Source organism: Asterias amurensis, chromosome 6, assembly GCF_032118995.1.
Source record: "Asterias amurensis chromosome 6, ASM3211899v1".
NCBI lineage: Eukaryota > Metazoa > Echinodermata > Asteroidea > Forcipulatida > Asteriidae > Asterias > Asterias amurensis.
Genome location: NC_092653.1, coordinates 16,103,571 through 16,118,159, shown reverse-complemented (window position 1 = coordinate 16,118,159; position 14,589 = coordinate 16,103,571). Strand labels below are relative to the sequence as shown.

General features: G+C 37.7%; 3 protein-coding genes and 1 pseudogene across 4 annotated transcripts in view; 1 reads left to right on the top strand and 3 right to left on the bottom strand.

Moving 5' to 3' along the window:
* LOC139938916 (DNA repair protein RAD51 homolog 4-like) overlaps positions 1-14,589 on the top strand; it is a 155,628-nt gene that overhangs the window by 51,065 nt on the left and 89,974 nt on the right. The window contains exon 11 of one of the 2 annotated variants that reach the window (XR_011786234.1): positions 183-277. The exons of the other annotated variant lie outside the window; for it this stretch is intronic. The gene's annotated coding sequence lies outside the window, so the exon portion shown is untranslated. Of the gene's footprint in view, positions 1-182; positions 278-14,589 lie in introns of those variants that run through there. 2 annotated transcript variants of the gene reach the window in all.
* Positions 3,750-4,718, bottom strand: LOC139938271 (microfibril-associated glycoprotein 4 pseudogene; annotated as a pseudogene).
* Positions 9,093-10,145, bottom strand: LOC139938270 (fibrinogen-like protein A). Its single transcript, XM_071933684.1, has one exon. The coding sequence runs from the start codon at positions 10,143-10,145 to the stop codon at positions 9,093-9,095; it is 1,053 nt and encodes a 350-aa protein (XP_071789785.1).
* On the bottom strand, positions 11,730-13,128 carry LOC139938269 (fibrinogen-like protein A). Its single transcript, XM_071933683.1, has 2 exons — positions 12,150-13,128; positions 11,730-11,746 (listed from the first exon to the last, which is right to left on the bottom strand). The coding sequence occupies exons 1-2, from the start codon at positions 13,126-13,128 to the stop codon at positions 11,730-11,732; spliced, it is 996 nt and encodes a 331-aa protein (XP_071789784.1).

Here is a 14,589-nt window from a genome sequence, read left to right as displayed (position 1 = left end):
ATCTAGTTTTGCGAGACTAGGTCAAGTGTTTACATAACATGTAGCCGGGGCATTTCTGGTTCAAAGCTGGAATATAAAGTTGTCATTCATTTATAACCCAAGCCTTCACAAAACTATAACAAACTAAATTTCCAACTTGATTTCAATAATCTTATGGTATGATGCTGTTATACTTTCCACAGGCAGTGATGACCTGTTGAATGGATGATGGGACAACCTTAGCAGACAGTTCTTTAACATTTGAGATATCTTTGTTACTTCGGATAGACACCAGGAGACTGCACATGACATGGACTCTTCATGGTGAGTTTCTTCAACTAATTACTCTCCTAATTTACAGTAGGAGCAGTTAGAGGATTGCACTTTCTTTGTCCAGATAGGGGAGACAGTTGTATAACCTGCACTACAATTCATCCAATATCTCTTTAGTCAGTGAAAATACTGGAATTTAGCTATTTTTGTAAAGTTTGTCAATTAACAATTTGTCAAGGAGAAATGTCATGGAATCTTGTTGAACCCACCAATGATGACACATAACATTATACAATTGTTGTACGCTGTGATGGGGTCCATGGCATTTTGTACACCCGAGGGGGAAAATAGCACCCGAGGCGAAGCCGAGGGTGCCAATTCCCTTCGAGGGTGTACAAAACCCATGGACCCCAGTCACCTTGGCAACAATTGTTTTGTTATACCTTTGTTTAATTGTTATTCCTCTTCTTCAAAGTTCTGTTGTCATCTTCAAACATTATTACGATGGACTATTCATTGTTTTATAAGCAGACGAACAAGAAACAATTCCCTCAAACCCGCGGTTGTTTCGTAACCAGCGCTGGAAATCAACAAACGCTGGGAACGAACAAGTTGATGTTCACCAGTGGACATCACTTTTCATGTTACCCGTCCAGTCGAGCCATGTAACATGCGTTTTTGTTGCGCGTCACGTGATTGGTTCTCGACCAATCAAACTTCGCAGTTTGTTACCAAGGTATAACAGATAGTAATGGCAGTCTTTCGGTTCATATTCTAGGTAACTTTCTTCCCCTCATGATGCATACATGTTCCTTGTTCTCAGTAAATGTTGATTATGCTGTCTCTGTGGGGTTTAGTGGTCTTGATCTGTCAAAGCTAGTAGGATGCAAGAGAAGAGCGCCCTCTGCCTCCAGAGCTTGGTACTCATTACCTGTTTTAACTCTTAATGTTCATAGACTTTCTATGTGGTGGGGAAATTGGTCAAAGGAATTAGACCCTAACAAGTGTGTGTAAAATTTTATATAACAATTTCTGTATCACCCCAAACAGGTTTTTTTTTTTGGGGGGGGGGGTGAATCTAGGTCTGATCAAGGACATTCGCTAAGTGAAATACTGCCTGTTTGATTATGCACATTGGTGGAAGGGCACTGTGGGAAAGAAATGGAAAACATGTTTGTACTGTTTTGGGTCGAAGTGTTCCCCCATTTGGAATGTCAACATAGTTCCTGATGCTATGTGGGGCTAGGGCCATGAAGCTAGGGGAGTTCAGCGGATCAGCACGATTTATGGAGCCCATTTTCGGACAGGTTCGTTCATCCATATATTGAGTTACAAGTGGAAATACTTGTTTGTGTTTTAAGTACCAATGTTGTCTGCAAGTTGTAGGTGAAAATCACAACATTTGACATCTTGTAAAAACCTTTATCATGGTTGGAGGATAGGGAGCTGTTAGCTTGATGAACTTCCATAGTCGGTTAGATGTTCATCTTCATCATCAAATGGAGCAAACTCTGGCATTGCTGACAATGGTTCTCCACTGGTCTCTTCTTTCCATGATTGCTAGTAGGTCATGGCGATTAATGCCAGAGTCCAGCTGTAGGATGTCTACGAGACACCCTCTTGATCTTTTACCATGTTGAGGCTCCCAATTGTGAAGAGGTTACGCGTCCATTTTGATAAGAATTGCAATGTTTTGTATGTGTAAAGCCCGGTTCAGACTTCCTGCAAATGTCAATGCATTACGAATGTTGACGTCACAGCCCTGTTCACTGTGAATTTTTCACAAGAGTTGAGCATTATAGTTGCATTCATCTTAATTGCATTCACAGGAAGTATGAACCAGATTTAGTCTAGTTGTGATTGAGGAGGGCTGGACTTGGAGTAGGAGTCTGGTCAGGTTGAGGGATGTGTGGAAGAGGAATTACTGAAAAAGATCTAGGCATGATGTAGAGTCGGAATGAATAGTAGAGACAGAAATAAGCAGGCAGAATGACCAGAAAGATTAACATGACTGGTATGAGTTTATTATTTTATTTCATCACATGGTGGCTGTGAAATAGCCTGAATTACAAACAACAAAATGAATTTGATTCTGGTTGATGGGACTGCACTAATGGTAAACTGTTGATGCTGATCATTGAATGAGACTACTAAACTAATCTGAGTGTTACTAGATTGGATGTTAGTTACAGGTACAATGTTCAGATTGTCGTTTGAGGATGAAGGTTTTTAGAGGGGAATATCTATTGTTATAAAACTTGGATGATCACCGTTTTTTAAGTTGTCTTCATACCAGCTTGTTTTGTTGATAAGCTCTGTACTAAAACCCAAATTCTTGTTTTCATGAATGGATTGTTGACCATGCAGAGCATGCATTGAATAAGGTTTACCAGCATGTTTTTTTTGTGCACTTTTTAAAACTACTCTTTGGTGCAGTTAGAATTTAAAACACAAATAAAAGTCAAACTATTTGAGTAGAAATTTTCAAGCAAACGTTGCCAAATAACAGCATAGAATGTTTTTAGTAAAAATCCATATTGAATGAAGACTCTCTAACTGAAAACTTCAGCAAGTGGCTATAATATAATGTAGTACTTCAGAATGCAACTAAATAATTTTGAACATATAGTTTAAAATATTTGTAATAGTTAATTGAGAAATATTATAATATGAACTTGTACAATTATTATCATTCAAAAACTCCCTTAGGGTTATAAAAACAAATTGAATTACAAACAAACCACATTTCGTGTGCAAAGCCAATACTACAAATTGTATCGAAAAAGACGATTTCAATATCTAAATCAAATCATCTTCTATGCACCTTTGAACTGTTATTGGTACATGTATTTGATAACTATTTTGCTTGAGTATCTCCTTTCAGATTGGGAAAATACAAACTTCCTTCCATATAAGAAGGATATTCTATTAATATACATCCAAGACTACATTTTCAATTTTCTCTAGTATACTACCTATTTACATTTGATGAAATTGAATGCTTGACCATGCCTCTTTCTGTTGGCTTTTGTGAACTTCAATTATCTTTACACCTAATGAATTTGAATGGTCGTTGTTTGAATGCTAAACTGTTGAAATTGATTTACTCATTTTGAATAATGAACGCTGATGCAAATGGAACCTTCATATTCAGACCAAATTGAAGATGCTGACTTTTTAACTGTGTTGCTTTTTGTTGAAAGTGGTCTGGAATAGCTGTCAAATTCATTTAATTTCACAAACAGATGACAGCAAAACTTCACTCATCTGCAAATTACCATTGATATCCACAGAAAATGTAATTTTTTAAACGTTTTTCTTAATATCATAAAGTTTTATAACATTGAGTTAAAAACACTGTCAAGATTAGCTCTGATACTTAATAACAAGAGATTATAGTCAACTACTCTATGTGCTCACTGAATGTGCAGCAAATTAATGAAAAGAATTACCCTAGAGTTAGCTTGTTTTGGATACAGTACTCGCTGACTCAAATGTTAATTCAGCAGTTGCTTTATTTTCATGCTGCAGCTTTTCAAAGAGATGTGATGTCCTTTGAATTGCTTCCATTGGATGCCGTCTGTACGATTCCTTTGACTATAGTTGTAGTATTTGCCATTCAGGTGAGCGAGAGAGCATCCTCGAAACCACCAAGCGCCCTCCAATTTTACTGCACAGTTAGCGTTAATCAACTCATCGTGATCTTGATCTTTTGTTGTAAAATTGTAGCCATTATGATTTGCCATTGCGCTCCTCCCTGCTGTACTATTAGTATCATAGGACCCAACATGCAGTGTGTACTTATCACCTGAGATGCTAAACTCTCGGTAAACAGCCCAAGCTGGGTTTTCTCCCCAACGCTCCAAATCCACTCTCAGTTGCCATTGTCCAGACTCAGTAAGTATACGTAGAATGTCATTTCCAAGCCAGAACTCACCAGCTAGATTGCCAAAGCCAGATTGGTAGTCGGTCCAGTTACGGTAAAAGTCAACAGAGCCATCTTGTCTTCTCTGGAACACAATCCAGCCTCCTCCGTCAGTCCCCATTTCACAGTAGACCTGTATGCCAGCAAGCAGACCAGCAGGAAAGATGGTATAGATGCCATTGTTATGCTGACCAGCTCGGTGCCACATCTGACAACTGTTGTAATGTGGAGTTCCATCATAGTAGGCACTTCCTTGCAGCTGAATAAAGTCGGAAGGGCTGTCATCTCTGTTGGCATTATTCAACTCACAGACTTGGTTACTTGTGTTGTAGTTGAATGATGCACAATGTGTATTATAAGAACAGTCTCGCCCACAGATCACAGGAGAAGATACAGTCTTCCATTGATAGGCGTGGTTCGGTAATGCTGTATTGTTGACCAAGTAGAAATCATGATTGAACCACTGGCCACAGTCACTCCAATGGTTCATCAACAACATGATAATGATTTGGTATAAACAAGTTACTGTTTCCAATGCCATGTTGAAGCTAATGAGCAACTCAGCATTTGTTTGTTCAGTCTGATTTTTGTTCCTATCCAACTCTTCTTAAATTGAAAACAGGCTGCTACTTTCATTGTAGATGGTAATGACGCATTGAGCACCAGTCCGTGTAATCCAATCACAATAGAGATATAGATACCCGCATTGTATATATTCATCTTATTTTTGACGCTGCTCTACTTTTTAGCTACCCCCCCCACTTCCCCCACAATTAAATCCCTTTACAATAGAGACATAGATATCCACATTATATTCTTCTTATTTTTTTAATGAGATTCTTCTTATTAAGCTAAGAAGCTCTAGCTTTTTAGCTTTACCCAAAATGCCCCCCCCCCTGCTTCCATTCACAATATAGATTTTTCATCCCATTTTTTGACGCTGCTCTGCTTTCCAGCTCAACCACGACTTCCCCCACAATTAAATCCATTTACAATAGAGTTGTACACACCCACATTGTTCATTTTAATTTTGACGCAGCTCGGCTTTTCAGCTTAAAAAAATCCCATGACCTTGAGTTCCAATTTCCAGGCAACCAAGTTGCTTCTATTGTTTGCTATTATATGGCTCAAGATGAGACAGCATGGAGGGAATTATTTTACCAAAACCCTTTTACTCTGACTTTAAGTACTTAAAATGTTTCAACCATGGTATTTGTGGTAGTGTCAATGTTTCGTAACTAGTTTCTTGAATGTGACGATCTTGATACTCTCAGTCGGCTGCTCAGATCGTTCGGACAATCCTTTTGTTTCATACTTTATCAAGACGGTCTTTGGGTTGCCAAGAGTGTGAGGGTTGTCTGGTTTCTTTAATTACATGTTTATGTTACTTCAAGTGTAAATTTGATGTTCTTGTTTCTTTTTATCTTCTCCATTTTTGGAGGTTTTGAGGAAATAAGTCAGAAATAAATAAAATACCTAAGTCCCCTGCCATGCACACAAAATCATCTCTCAGACCTGTCCCCCCCCCCCATTTTGAGGTAGTTGAAATGGCCCAGTTTAGGATATCGATGAATATAACTCCCCTATGTTATACACTTTGGAGAAAAGGCTTAATTAGTCGCTGGAGGACTGATTTAATGGTTTTCTGTCTCCCTTTAAGAGGGTTCATGGGGAAAAAATTGAGTAAGAAGTGTTGTTTTTTATGTCTCAATAATAATAATAAAAATAATAACCAGTTTTTATATAGCTCTTTTCACACCCGGACGGCATTCCAAAGCGCTTCCACATTATTACCCCTGGTCATACTGGGCCTTAATTCATTCCTTAAAGGGATGCTGTAGTGAATTCAAATAAAACAGTTAATTTTGCGGTAATTTATTCCTGATATATGTATTGAACATCAATAAAATGTGTTTTGTTTATTCCTGACATATCTGACTTGCGTAATTAGGGAATAAATCATGCCCCCCCCCCCCCTTTGTGGATTGCTACCACCCCCTACCATCGACGTCACGTCGGAAATTCAAACAAATCGTCGGCAAAAAGAGTCTGGTCCCTAACTACACGCGCCTAGGTACCCGACCACACAGTGCACACGTCTCTATAAGCACACAGCGAGGGGGCCTGACGGCTCGACTTACGGATATGACGTCACGTTTATGCAAATGAAGGCTCCATTTTAGGGGCGGGTGGGTTCCCCTAATCTCTTGAATAAAAAAATGTAAAAAAATATTTCAGGTTTAAAAAGTCATGTTTAATTGTTTAAATGAATAATAAAAAACACTGCAGCCACCCTTTAAAACATCTCAGCTCCCTGGTGGGGAGTATAATACTTCCTGGAAATGCGAATGCGATATAAATTTTGACGACACAGCCCTGATTTCGCTGCTAATGTTTCACAGGAGTTGAGCACATTTTATCTGATGCGAAAGTGTGACGTCGAATTTGCAGGCAGTATGAACCTGGCTTTAGTTTAGTCTATCATTCTCAGTTGTGATTGAGAAGGGCTGGACTTGGAGTAGGAGTCTGGTCAGGTTGAGGGATGCGTGGAAGAGGAATCACTTAAAAAAGACCTACATGTAGGCATGATGTAGAGTCAGATTGAATAGTAGAGACAGAAATAAGCAGGCAGAATGACAAGAAAGATTAACATGACTGGTATGAGCTGATTGTTTTATTTCATGACATGGTGGCTGTGAAATAGCCTGAATTACAAACAACAAAATGAATTTGATTCTGGCTGATGGGACTGCACTAATGGTAAACTGTTGATGCTGATCATTGAATGAGAATACTAAACTAATGTGAGTGTACTAGATGGATGTTAGTTACAGGTACAATGTTCAAATTGTCGTTTGAGGATGAAGGTTTTTAGAGGGGAATATCTATTGTTACAAAACTTGGATGATCACCGTTTTTTAAGTTGTCTTCATACCAGCTTGTTTTGTTGATAAGCTCTGTACTGTAACCCCATTCTTGTTTTCATGAATGGATTGTTGACCATGCAGAGCATGCATTGAATAAGGTTTACCAAAATTCTTGTTTTCATGAATGGATTGTTGACCATGCAGAGCATGCATTGAATAAGGTTTACCAGCATTCTTGTTCTCATGAATGGATTGTTGACCATGCAGAGCATGCATTGAATAAGGTTTACCAGCATTCTTGTTTTCATGAATGGATTGTTGACCATGCAGAGCATGCATTGAATAAGGTTTACCAGCATTCTTGTTTTCATGAATGGATTGTTGACCATGCAGAGCATGCATTGAATAAGGTTTACCAGCATGTTGATTTTGTGCATTTTTTTAACTACTCTTTGGTGCAGTTAATAAGTTAAGATTTAAAACACAAATAAAACTTATACTATTTGAGGTGCAAACATTTCCAAAATACAGCAATGGATGTTTGTTGTGAAAATTCATATTGCATTAAGACTTTCTTATTTCATTTGAACTTTTTGTAATATATGATTAAATTGCTGTATTAGGTCAAAAACAGTAAATGTAGTATATCAGAAATCAGCTGAATAATATCTAACATAATATAGTTTAAAATATTTGTCATATTTAGTTGAAATTTTGTATGAATTTACCTAATATAAACTTTCAAAAACTCCTAAGGGTCATTACAGTGTTACTTGGTTCACATCAAAAACAGCCTAATTTTCAAAGATCTAGAAAACTAATTGAATTGAAAACAAGAAAGACGATTTAAATATCTTCATGTCAAATCTATATACTTTTGAACTAGTATTGGTAATTGATAACTATTTTGCTCGAGTATCTCCTTTTAAATTGGGAAAATACAAAGTTCCATAGGAAGGAACTTTTATTTATATACATCCAAGACTACATTTACTTTTCTTCAGATGATCGTCTACAACCTGTTGACATTTGATTTAATTTATTGCTTGACGTGCCTCTTGCTGTTGGCTTTTGTACAATGATCTTTACAGCCTAATGAACTTGAAGGAGCGTTGTTTGACCAGCATGAATGCTAAACTGCAGTAATTGAATTGCTCATTTTGAAAGATGAATGCTGATGCAAAAGGGGCAATCATTTTCAAACGAAATCGAAGATGCTTGATATTAAATTGAGTGAATTCTTACTGAAAATGGTAAGGCAAAGCAATCAAATACATTTAAATTTGCCGATACCAGCAAAACCACACAGATCTACAAATCACCATTGATATCTAGCCTACAGCCTACTTTTTGTTTTAAAAGGTTTTTCTTTTAGTAATATTCATTACCTTGAATTAAAAAGATTTGCAAAATTCGCTTAAGGTGCATTTAACTAATGAGGTGCTCAAAAAGTCTCTTCATGTGCGGTCTGCTGTTTTCAATAACAACATACAATCTCAAAATACAACTAATCAAACTTCTAGAAGGGTGGTTGAGAGCAGTTTGCATTTTAAAGGGTTAAACAGAATATTAGTATAACAAACTATTTAAAGGAACACGTTGCCTTGGATCGGACGAGTTGGTCAAAACAAAAGCGTTTGTAACCGTTTTTTATAAAATGCATATGGTTGGAAAGATGTTTTAAAAGTAGAATACAATGATCCACACAAGTTTGCCTCGAAATTGCGTGGTTTTCCTTCTACTGTGCGAACTAACATGGTCGGCCATTTATGGGAGTCAAAATTTTGACCCCCATAAATGGCCGACGTGTTAGTCGACGAGGTAAAAGGAAAACCACGCAATTTTGAGGCATGTTTGTGTGGATCATTGTATTCTACTTTTACAACATCTTTCTACCCATATGCATTTTATAAAAAACGGTTACAAACGCTTTTCAAAGACCAACTCGACCGATCCAAGGCAACGTGTTCCTTTAATGTTGTTTTTTGTTCAAGAATTAGCTTCCCAATCTTTTTTCCAGTGCTCTATAGTGTAAAAGTTAAAAAATTTTAGAGGCGCATTTTCATTGAACATGTTTTGACCGATTTGTATCCTGTCACCCAATAAAGCCAATTGATACCATCCTCGCTGGTAGATTCATATGGATAGTACATACCATTTAAATTAGTTTCATAACAACCATTAAACCACCATCCTCCTTTGCAAGTTGCAGCACATTGAACACTGTCCCACATATCATTATCCTTGTCTTTGGTGCTGAACATCATTCCATTGTGGTATTGAAGTGAATCTCCTGCTGTGCTGCTCGCCTTGTAGGAGCCAATCTCAAGTCTAAAGTTGTCCCCATCAATCCTAAAGTGTCCATATTCAGCAAAAGATTCTTCTCCATCCCATCTGACTATCTCAATCTTCAGCTTATATGGTCCTGCAGACTCAGTCAGGGTGCGTAGGTTCTCATTTCCAAGCCAGAATTCACCCGATTTGTCACCAAAGCCATTCTGGTAGTCAACCCAGTTATGATAGAAATCAACACTGCCATCTTGACGCCTCTGAATGACAATCCAGCCCTCACCATCAGTGTCCATGTCGCAGTAGACTTGCAGGCCATCATTGAATCCAGCAGCGAATATTGTGTAGATACCACTCACATGACCTGCTTCGAGAAGCTCCTGACAACTGCTGTATTGAGGCCCAGAGGAGATGGTTGTATCAGGCTGTGTAGGGAGTGCTTGGTCAGGTACAGAGAGGTGAGGTGTTTCTACATCAGCATCAAAGTACACACTACCATAGTGTGTAATGAAGTCTTTAGGATACTGAGCCCTGGTAGCGTTGTTGAGCTCACACAGATGATCTTCTATGTTGTAATTGACTGAGTGGCACTGAGGATCAGCATGGCAGTAACTCACACAGAGGACATGAGACCAAGTTACTTTCACTTGATATGAAACTTGAAGTAGTTTTCTATTTTCTGCAGATAGAAACTCTCTCATCTTTGTTTTACAGGCAGCTGCATCAGAAGCTGTTGATAGTTTGGTGTTTAAAATGATCAGTGTAAGAGTGATAGCTGCATGTAGCATCAGGAGTTGTGTTAAAGAAGCCATCATACATTGCATGTAGATTCAGTCTTGGTTGATGTAGATTTGCTTCCAATATCTCAAAAATAGAAGGCTGACTCTTCACCGGCTGATTGTATGGAATATAGGCTGATGTGGGATGCTGTCATTGGTTGTCGCTTGTCACATGTTGTAGTAAAAGCACAAGCAGGAGTGATATGGTTGGTTGGTTTGCTATTTTGTCTTCACCTCTTGTGTCAAATTCAATTACCGAAAGCACCACCAGAAGTAATATTGTTAGTAGGCTTGCTGTTTTGTCTTCACCATGTGCGTGAAATTCAATTACTTAATAAATACCAATTAAGTTAAATACAAGGCAATAGTGTATAAATCCACGGACAGTGCAAACAATGCTAGAGGTCAGATTACAACAGAAAAACTACTGCGGGTTGAAAATAATTTAATTATTTTGCCATTTTTTGTTATGATCAAATTCCCTTCAAACAGGTTAAATATAACTCTTCCTTGTGGATATAACCACCATAAGAAGTTCACAAGAAGTTTGTCATACTGACGTGAGTGTGTTCTTTGCATCGGTGTATTAAGCACTACATGTACATCAAGAACGATGCAAATTAATATTTGCAGCCTCGTTGCACGTTTACTGAAATTATAAGTTGTCATTTCTAAAGATGTTCACTCTTGAGTGGAAAAAGGGACAAAAATAGCTGTAGTTGTTAAATTAATTTACATTTCACCTTGAAAGCTCTGTGTACATGTCATCAAAGCTCAAGCCCATTTCAAGGTATGGAAAAGGCAAGGCATTACTAGTTTGAGTGGCACATCTTCATGGAACAGTGTTTGACCCATTTACTTGTAATTACCAGAATAGATTAATGCATACCATCATAGCTGGTGGTTTTGATATGGACCATTTAAATTAGAACAATATCATGCCTTCAACCAGCATCATCCTTTGTACTGCACATCACAGTTCTGGTACTGCCCCATCCCATTGATGATTATTGTCTTTGCCCACGGTGCTGAATATCATTCCATCGCGGTAATCAATTTCATCACTTTTCGTGTTCATAACTGCTGTTTTTTTTTTATACGCATGTGTAAAACTAAAAATACGTTTTTGGGGTTGAACAGAGAAATATTGACTAGAGTGGGATCCGAACCAATGACATCCGGATTAACGTGCCGGCGCTGTAATCCAAAGGTCGTTGGTTCGAATCCCACTCCAGCAAATTTGTCTCTGTTCAACCCCAAAAGTCATTTAAAATTTTACCCAGTCGGTTTCCCTTGTAGTTCTTATTGTAAACTCAAAATACAAATACAATAGAAATATAAAGAGTTATGTAAAAAGTAAGGTGATTTGGATACTAAAGGGTTCAACTCAACTTCAGTATCAGAAATGGTTTTTTCATTCTTTGTTGTCTTATGTGTCTTTCAATATGAAACCAATCTCTAGGAATTGATCCAGCAGCATGGGTCTATTCATGATTAAGGACATAGGAAACACCAAACACAGAGCCATGGTGAACCTGACCCCTCATTATTTGGATGAATTGATATTATCATTTTTCAATTGGGAATTGCTAAATTTATAATTTGAAATTACAGTAATCAGCTCTTTGTGCTTGCTGAAGGTGCAGTAAATAAAATTAAGAAATCATACCAGGTACAAATTCATTAGGTGATTAATTTTTGAACAAATTTCACCAACACCCAAATTACACTTGGGTTGCATGCATTTGTGATACAATTCCATGTGCGGTTTGCTGTTTTCAATAACGGCATTCAATCTCAAAGTACAACTCATCAAACTTCTAGAAGGGTGGTTGAGAGCAGTTTGCATTTTAAAGGGTTAAACAGAATATTAGTATAACAAACTATTTAATGTTTTTGTTTTGTTCAAGAATTAGCTTTCCAATTTCTTTTTCCAGTGCTCTATAGTGTAATAGTTAAAAAAAATTTAGAGGCGCATTTTCATTGAACATGTTTTGACCGATTTGTATCCTGTCACCCAATAAAACCAATTGATACCATCCTCGCTGGTAGATTCATATGGATAGTACATACCATTTAAATTAGTTTCATAACAATGATTATACCACCATCCTCCTTTGTAAGTTGCAGCACATTGAACACTGTCCCACATATCATTATCCTTGTCTTTGGTGCTGAACATCATTCCATTGTGGTATTCAAGTGAATCACCTGCTGTGCTGCTCGCCTTGTAGGAGCCAATCTCAAGTCTAAAGCTGTCCCCATCAATCTTGAAGTGTCCATATTCAGCAAAGGATTCTTCTCCATCCCATCTGACTATCTCAATCTTCAGCTTCCATGGCCCTGCAGACTCAGTCAGGGTGCGTAAGTTGTCATTTCCAAGCCAGAATTCACCAGACAAGCAGCCAAAGCCATTCTGGTAGTCAACCCACTTACGATAGAAATCAACACTGCCATCTTGACGCCTCTGAATGACAATCCAGCCCTCACCATCACTGTCCATGTCACAGAAGACTTGAAGGGTATTGTTGAATCCAGCAGGGAATATTGTGTAGATACCACTCACATTATGACCTGCCTCAAGAAGCTCCTGGCAACTGCTGTATTGAGGCCCAATGGCTGTATCAGGCTGTGTAGGGAGTGCTTGGTCAGGTAGAGAGAAGTGAGGTGTTTCTACATCAGCATCAAAGTACACACTACCACAGTATGTAAAGAAGTCATCAGGATACTGAGCCCTGGTAGCATTGTTGAGCTCACACAGATGATCTTCTATGTTGTAATTGACTGAGTGGCACTGAGGATCAGCATGGCAGTAACTCACACAGAGGACATGAGACCAAGTTACTTTCACTTGATATGAAACTTGAAGTAGTTTTCTATTTTCTGCGGATAGAAACTCTCTCATCTTTGTCTTATAAGCAGCTGCATCAGAAACTGTTGTTAGATTGATGTTTAAAATGATCAGTGTAAGAGTGATAGCTGCATGTAGCATCAGGAGTTGTGTTAAAGAAGCCATCATACATTGCATGTAGATTCAGGTTTGGTTGATGTGGATTTGCTTTCAGACCAATATCTCAAAATGAGAAAGCTGACGCTTCACCGACTGATTGTATGGAATGGAGATTTACGTGGGATGTTGTAATTGGTTACTCCTGGTCACATGTTGTCAAATTATCAGCTCAAGTGATGTGGGTTGGTCTGCTTTTTGTATTGCTTTCATCTTGTATACACAATTGATTTATAACTAAAGCAATTCCACTTTGATGAGAGAGTGTCCTTGTTGTCCGTACCTACCATGTCATATATTGTGTATTAAATCCATGGACAGTTGCTGGATTTTTTTTAAATACCAGTCAATTTTAATTTGAAGGTGAATGTTGACGTAACTATTTTCCGTCAAGTGGGTTTTACTTTAACCAATTGCTACTGCAAGAAGCTTAAATATAAGCAGCCTTGGTGCGCAGATAAATAATTCGTTCAGTTAACAAAGAAGTTTACGCTTGACAGGAAAACGTCATGTACAGAAAATTGCATTTCTGTGTCTTTCTTAAAGTAGGAATTCGGTCAAGGCAATTCGATGCTGGTGTGGGTATGGATGTATCCGTACCAATTTAAACCCTTTTTGGGGGGGTGAAAATATTTCCTTATTCATCTATGTGTTCGCAACGACACCACATTGTTTTTGTTTTTCCAAATATGGAATCAATGTCTAGGAATTGATCCAGCAGCATGGATCTAGATATAAGTTGTGTGTTTTACATGGTTGTTAATAGACAATGGCGATTCTGTTGGGGGTTTTTCACTGTGAGTGTATCACAGCAAGAGGCTAACTAAGTTTGGTCAGACAAATAATTCAACCTCATAAGAAATACAATAAGGACATAGGAAACACCAAACACCGACCCAAGGTGAACCTAACCCCTCATTATTTGGATTAATAAGGGAATCAGTGTGAATTGACCCACTACAATTCACACAGTGTTGTTAAAGATATGAGTAGATATGATATTTTACACTATTTTTTATTTCAAGTTTGTAAAATCAAAATAACTTTTCTGTTTAGAGTTATTTTTGTTGAAATTTCTCTTGAAACAATGTGATTCAATAAATGGAAAGTGTTTGCAATGTATGGGCTTTTTGCAATGACCATACAGTAATTAATGGTCTCTTAAAGGCTAAAAATTGTTAATGAAGACAGTTTCCTCATCTATTTTGAAGCAATTGTAGCCTCACACAAACAATAAGGTTTTCAATTACTGTGTTGTTATTGTTATTAGTAGCCAGTAAAGCTAGAAGAGAATTTGCAGTCGAATCAATGATTAGATTGCCTCTTCAAATAAACAATTGAAAGCTAACCTTAAAAGTTGGGACTCCAGCCTTGTTTTTAGATGGGTGTTACTGTTACTTTTGTCTAAAGTTGACCAGTATTGAAGCCTTTAAACTTTAAATAAGTGGAGCCTCACACTCTATGGCAATC

Coding starts and splice junctions, on each gene's coding strand:
- LOC139938270 (XM_071933684.1), bottom strand. CDS start 10,145: ATGGCTTCTTTAACACAACTCCTGATGCTACATGCAGCTATCACTCTT.
- LOC139938269 (XM_071933683.1), bottom strand. CDS start 13,128: ATGGCTTCTTTAACACAACTCCTGATGCTACATGCAGCTATCACTCTT.